General features: G+C 42.3%; 1 protein-coding gene across 1 annotated transcript; it reads right to left on the bottom strand.

Moving 5' to 3' along the window:
* Positions 1 to 1630: 1630 nt before the first annotated feature.
* Positions 1631 to 3748, bottom strand: LOC111273159 (fuzzy planar cell polarity protein-like protein). The gene has a single exon (XM_022854842.2). It carries the CDS (start codon positions 3393 to 3395, stop codon positions 2175 to 2177), a length of 1221 nt encoding a protein of 406 aa, XP_022710577.1. The 5' UTR covers positions 3396 to 3748; the 3' UTR covers positions 1631 to 2174.
* Positions 3749 to 7270: the final 3522 nt, after the last annotated feature.

Genomic DNA, 7270 nt, shown 5'->3' with positions numbered 1-7270 from the left:
GAGAGAGAGAGAGAGAGAGAGAGAGAGAGAGAAAGTGAGCCCCCGCTTAGAAAGGTGCAGGTTATCTTTAACAGCGAAGTAAAATATCCAACGACAGAGATGGGAGAGCTTTAAGGGTGAATATGCATATCTTTAAACGCTGCAGCACGACGACACTGGTGTAGACTGAAGTGGAAGAGGTAAACCGGTGGTTCAAACGGACCCGTTCACCATATGAACGAATCTGTTTGTATGAACTGAATTTTCAGGTCGACCCAACTATGCGCAGTTACATACCTTTAACAAAGCAAATTCGTGTGAAGGAAGATAGCAAAAGAAGCACAGGTGCACGCATGCGATTCAGAAGATTGGTAATAGTAGTAATACACATTGTACTGCAAGACATCTACCTTCGAGACCATCAGTTTTCCCCTAACATAAAACGGATGCATTTCCGCTTGGCGTACAGACATCATTATTATGCATTAAGAAATCAAGAGTACTTTTGTTAGATACGTAGTTTCGTTTTCGATTTTTGTCTGTTTTGCTCATAACAGAATTAAAGAAGGGTATTCGACAAAGCTTACTATGCCTGTTGATAACTAGATTGTCAAAAAGACCATATAACTTTAGCAACAAATTACTTTTGTAAGAAAAAGAAAACCCTTTATTTATATATTCTGTAAGCGATAACACTTAGCACAAATACGGTCAAGTCCCAATACTAATTAATTCGTTTTCACTTAGAGTTTTAATGCTGCACAACTTCCCTACTACACCGATATCTGAAGTCTTCCTCGTTATCCACCTACAAAGGCACAACTTGTAATACAACAGGCATTTGCGGGTACCGCATTCGCAATCATTTCAGGAAAAAACGCAGAACTGCTAAATAAAAGAAAAATATAGGGGACAGAAACAAATATAATTCACCTCGCTTTTTTATAGTAATGGGGCGTTATTCTGAGATTTTAATACAATAAAAGCTTCAACGGAATCTTTCCGGGTCAGAAATTCGCGTTACAAAATTTTTTCTTTAGGCAAATTTCGAAAAATGGGGATATACGGGACTTGTAAGTATTTCTGTTGTAACTTATCGAACTTCTGCTGAGCGTTCCGTTTATCTATGATACTTTTATAAACTTGTTCAATTTCAAATCTATATGAGATCGAATGGTGTCTGTGGCAGTCTCACACAGAAATTAATAGGACCGAGACCACAACCCAGGTTAGTATGAATGTGTATATGCACTATACTAAGACATCATGGCCTTTCATTTGTTGTAACATATGTCGTCGCCGTCAACAACTTATCACCTGGGTTACTTTTGAAAGAAATGTAAATAGCTAAATTGGCCTAACGCATCGTTTGGACAAAACGGCTTGTGCACTACATGGCCGATAATTGTGAACATAGATCAGCCTACACTATGGATAATTATACAAAAATCATGCATAGCCAGCATTATTGTACGGGTGACAATCGGGTCAAATTGGTTTGTTTTAGAGAATGATACGCACAGTTCCTTTCCTCCTCTCGAACTCATAGATGGCGCCACATTCGGGTTATTCAAAAGCAGACTTTAAACCTACATTAGACTAATCATAATGTTTTACCTACCTAACTTAGTAGTAAATAATTAAGAAAAACTTCTGTTATAGCCATAATCACAGCCTATTATAGGAAGAAAAATATTTTCCTTCTAGTTTTACACAATTATTTATGGCTGACGTATATTTTTTTTTGTTCAGTCATATCATCGAAGCGTTTTCGACGAATATGATGCCTTTCTTGCTCATGGCAGAAATTGACTACAAGTAAATTTTGACCTATATAACATTTTGAATTCAAAATTTTTCCATATATTCTAAAATATTATACATGGGTATTCTTCAATCGCTATAAGGTAAAATCAACCATTGACTGACACTTAAAAAAATTGCAATCAAAAACGGATTTCACTTGCAAACATCACCACGACGAAAAGTTAATGGTGCCGCTATATTGAATAATGAAGTTACAAAGTTACAAACCATAGCATTCAATGAATGCTATGGTTTGTAACTTTCAACTTCAACTCGCAGGTCCACGCATGATGGGATATAATATTTTTCACGTAAGTACAGGCTTATCATGTCGTATATATTCCTCTGGTTGGGGCTATATATTGACTTTGTTTGTCTTTTAGTTTTCTCTACGAGCACTTTGACGAAATGTATTTAAATATTTTATCTACTAAAGTGCTGACGGCGAATAAAGGAACATTGCTAAGCACAACAAACAATTTTTGCCCATCGTGTACTCGATGACAGGCCACGTAGCTATTTGGCAATTCACCGAAACGGCAAAAGCCATCAGTTTCCTCCGTGCTAAAGTTGAACTTCACGCATTCCTGCAGTTGAAGCATGACCTTTAGCTGGGGATCGGCAAACCATCGCAAATGATGCCTTTTGCGGCCTACAAATGATAAGGCCGCTACCGAGTGGTGCAAATTCTCCAGGATGGTCCTTCGGCTTTCTCGGAGCCAGGCTGTCGTATTGGCTTCGAGAACATGGGGTGGAAATGCCGCTAGACCAAGGGCATGCTCTTCAAGAATAGCTATATTTGTTTCCGGAAGCGCTAACACACATACTCGGAAGTTTCCGCCGACACATACAACAACGAGTCGATTACAGCTATCTGGCGAGCTATCCGGTAAAAATATACCGCCCTCGAATGCCCTCTTGTTGGCGGCCATCTCAACGAATGCTGCCTGTAGCACAAGAATCGACTGATCGCCTGTCGGCAAAGCGTTGAAACTTTTAGTTCCGAGGAGCAGAAAATCCTCGAATACGACGAACCCATAAGAGGCGTCAATTCTTGTCGTGTAGGCCTCAAGGTAGACGGACACGTTCTGTATAGCAGGTCCAGCTAACAGCGGGTGATAAGGAATAGTTGCCGGCAGGATACATGGGGGACGAAAAGTTTCGCTAAGCGGTTCGCCTTGCTCGCGTTCGCCAATCAACGAACTGACGAGTGCGTCGATGATAGCCAGGCCTGGCTTGATGTCTCGTTTCACTCGTTCGATACTTATCGAAATGTTTTTCAAAGAAGATAATCCCGCATGAAAGGTAAGCACCTGGAAGATGCTATCCAACAGCTGACGAACAAGTTCCTCGGAAACGAAATCCGGCCGGCAGTCGGATAGAAGAACAAGAGTCAAGGTGATCGCGTCATAATAGACCTTCCAGTGAACGGCTGTACCGTTGAACGTCTCTGAGCGATGAAGCTGAGCGCCACGAAGAGCACAGAATAAGTGGACTCCATTGAGGGTGCCAATTTCGGCGAAATTCAACGGTGATTCCGCTGCATTTCCTAAACTTCGACTAAATATAGGAATGCCACTATCACTTGTGAGAGCAAAAACATGTGCCATTCTTGGGCGAGTGATACTTTTTAAAATACTGCTAACGTTACGCAAAAAGCTTTTGTGATATTTGAGTCCGAGAAAACAGTTGGCATCAGTGAGGAATCCTATCGCTCGCAGTTATCTGCATTTTTCTTAGTGCACGAGAAAGCGTTGCATACATCGGCACCGGGCATTATCTATCGCTCATTCTTGTCAGCAGGGCATTCTACTTGAATATCTAAAAAGTTCTGACAACACTATCTAATAACAAGGGCCGAACACAACTTTCTAAGTTAATTCTAATTTTTGATCACCGTTTCACCATATCTTCTCTGGCGTTTGGTAAACAATGGGTCGATAAAAATGGGCCAACACTGGATATAAACAATGAGGCGCCGGCGCTCTGAGCGGCACTTCAATTGAAGCTGTCGTCCGAGCAGACGGATGCCAGAACAGCGATTGGCTCCCGCGAGGACGTGCTGTCAGACAGAAAAGTGAAGGGGAGAGAAGGTTGAGCGGTTAATTTAAAAAACGGTAATTCAGCTAAGGCAGGCATCAGTATAGGTGAGCAGCCCAGGATCTAGTCACAAACCTGATAAAAAGCTCCAGATAGTTTCAAGCTTTTTAGCCTATTTGTTTGTTCTTACTGGAGGGCACTTGGAAAACAGCTATTGTACATTGATTGTGAGTTGTATAAATATAGTTGTATTATATCATATTTGTTGTATACGTTACATTGCCTTCGATATGTATAGATATATATATATATATATATATATATATATATATGTTTTTTTGTTTAGTTTGATATTTAATCTGTAATGAATATATGCAAAAATTCATGCTTATTGTTGATGATTATTGTTAATTTCCTTTACGAATATGTTGTATTGTCTGAGATACAAAAGGGGACAAAATCAAACGATATAAGCCCTTGCGGCTTGATAATGCCCTTGATAATGCTTTTTGCGTAAATTAACACATTATAATAATTGTATCGATGGTATAAGGGGTCCGCCTTTAATGAAAAGGCTAACGACGCTGTTGACCATAAAACTTGGAACGGTTAGTATGAATGAACCTGTAATTAAGTACTTTTTTTTTGGAAAATTAAAAAAAAACACACGGCATGTAAGTTAAATAAATATTTGGAATGCGACGTTGGGATGCGAAAAAAAAAGCGACGTTGAAGCACTACTTCAGAAAGGCTATGTTCCAGCATGACAAAGTCTCTCTGCCCTGTTTTGAATCTAAACATGAAATAAGCATATATTTTTTTTCTTTAACGGATTCTATTGGTGGTGCATTTTGTACTGAACTAGGCCGACTTAATCTGTTTTCTCTAGTACGGTTGAATTTCTTCTGGCGAACAGCTGTGATAGCCGATAGCCTTATAGGTACCAGTTTTTCGTTTTTGTAACGCCTTCGCCTTGTCCGTAGATAAAGCGACCTGCTAATAATAACTAGTCACCTCGCAAAAAAGGAAATCTCTTTTTTTAAGTTCTTCATATTTGAAATGTTTTCTAGCCCGCAACTTTGGCAATAACGTCTAGAAAGCAGTTAGTTGAACGATGGCATAAAAGCTGCGTTTTAGAATTTCTAGGTACATCACGTATGTTTTAATTGCATACAATATTTGTGCAACATAATTTTATATTTTGACGTTGAGCGCAAGAGGTGCGCTTTTTTATTTCGTGCGCAACCCATCCTTGAATGGGATCGTTCGCTTAAAGCGATTCTTTTCGAAGTTTACTTGATTTGCAAAATAACAATTCTGCCCCCAGGGCATAGTTGACGTCATGTCGTAGCAAACAACAACCTGCATACGCACACATCGCTGACAGCAGCCTCCGACGGCCATTTTGGTCGCCATAAACCTCCAACATGCTGTTCACCGTACGAGAGGCAACTGTCTCGTGAGCTACCACAAGTACTTCTAACAATTTAACGGCATACGGTATGCTGCCCTGGTACAGGGTCGTCTACGCCCGTTTTGGTCACATCAAGGCGAATCCGAAGCACTCTGCAGGCTCTTCGCAGGCCGATCACGTTTGTCACTGGCGGTCGTCTTGTCGCAGGATAGTTGCGGCCTATGCTACGCCAAAGGACGTCCCGTGCAGGTCGCTTGTGAACTGTTCCTAGTGTGCTGCAATGTTAGCGCTGGAGTGTTTTCCTATAGAAACAGAAGCTTGTTGTTGCCGCCGTCGGTGGTGTCGTCATTGAGGATATCGTTTTGTTGTCTTGAACTTGCTGGACACTTTGCCACTATAATACGCCATAGCTTAGGACTAAACCGAATACTGGGTAGTGAGAACCTAATCGCCAGCACCTCAGCTGAAGACTCGTTTGCCAAGCACGGTCCGCCGTCCATCGGCCCCGGGGCATCAAGAAAATGCGAGCAAACCTCACCGACCGCCAACAGATGCCGTAAAGGGAGGTACTGTTAAGCAGTGCAATAATCCAATAGCAGGACCATGAACATGGTTCGTCCCAGTACATATGCGGCAGAATGGGAAAGAACTGAATTCGCGGCTATGCGAGACGAGCTTCGGTTTTACTTTCATGTTTGTCTCTATTCCTTTCTCTCTTCCTCTCAGTTTTCTCTACGTCTCTGTACACAACTGGTCAGGACAACAGCGACTACATGCACAATCATGCCCAGTTAGCCCCTGCGTCTTCGTCTGCACACCGAGCTACCACCCACACCCGACCGATCTTGATAAACAATAGTCTCGCCCCAGCCTCGTTTTTGCCCCCTTACAGCATGCCCTTACACTTATACCGAGCATTAGAACCTTCCTCTTTCCTCTGTAGTAAGCTCATAGACGTAATCGGCAGGACAAATTCACATACCACGTCGCATGAATACGCACCAACAAAGGTGTCCCATAGTCTGTAAGTGTGCTAGCATGTGTACGCTTCACAAAACCATACACAACTATATATATATATATATATATATATATATATATATATATGGGTAAATGCGAGCTGGCACACAAGACAGCTCGGTAGAAGTCGAAGGGACCAGTATCAGTAAGCATGGCTCTTTTTCTTCTGTATTGTGCTCGGCGTGAGCGAAATGAGCTCTCCTAGCAGGTACCACCTATGGAGGTACGTCTTTTTCAGAGGCCCCAGCAACCGCCAGCAGCCGAGGTCGCCGTTACTTTACTACCGCCAAGCGTGAGGCACTCGTCGAGCTATTGTTGGTCATAGAAAATAGCGGCGGAGGCGCGGGAGAATGAAGGCGAGGAATGGTGCTGTTGTATTTGCCCCCGTACTGCAAAACATAAAAAAACTAGCTAGCTAGCCTTCGAAGATGGCCGAGAAATCATGATTGGAGGGCACTGGAGGTTTAGAGGGGGCGAAACAGGAGTCGCAGAAACGCAGCATGCGCCGTTCACCATGAAAGCACCACACTCAGCTGTCTTTCCGCAAGATCTCCAGTCTCGTTCGGTCTTGTGTCTTTACAACGTTCCTTCGATGCAATCTGATTCTCTGAGCCTGCTCCGTCCGGTTCCGCCGGTCAGGTCATAGCTGCGTCATTAAAACAGTGCAATATAGAGTGGCTGTCTTAAGGCAGTTAGAGCAACAGAAGAGGCACCAGCTTGTGCTTAACTACTCCAAAAGCTCTTCATATCTCCTATTCTGCTTTCGACTTCTTTACCTTCCTTTATGCCCCCATGGGTGTTCGGTTTAGATGAAATCCACTTAATAAGCATATCCCCGATATTCGTTCTCTACATCCAGAACGCTGCGTCATTTCGAATCAAGCCAATATACGATCACACCTGGTAGTTCCGCTTGATCTAGAATAGCGGTGATATCCTTTTATTAATGCTATCCCTGCCCTAGTTTCTCATGGCATGATGCAAGCTTTTTTATTTCCTGCCGCAGACCTT

The sequence above is a fragment of the Varroa jacobsoni genome, unplaced genomic scaffold (assembly GCF_002532875.2).
Source record: "Varroa jacobsoni isolate VJ856 unplaced genomic scaffold, vjacob_1.0 contig05121, whole genome shotgun sequence".
Classification (NCBI taxonomy): domain Eukaryota; kingdom Metazoa; phylum Arthropoda; class Arachnida; order Mesostigmata; family Varroidae; genus Varroa; species Varroa jacobsoni.
Note: the sequence above shows the minus strand (reverse complement) of the source record. Positions and strands in the feature narration are given on the sequence as shown.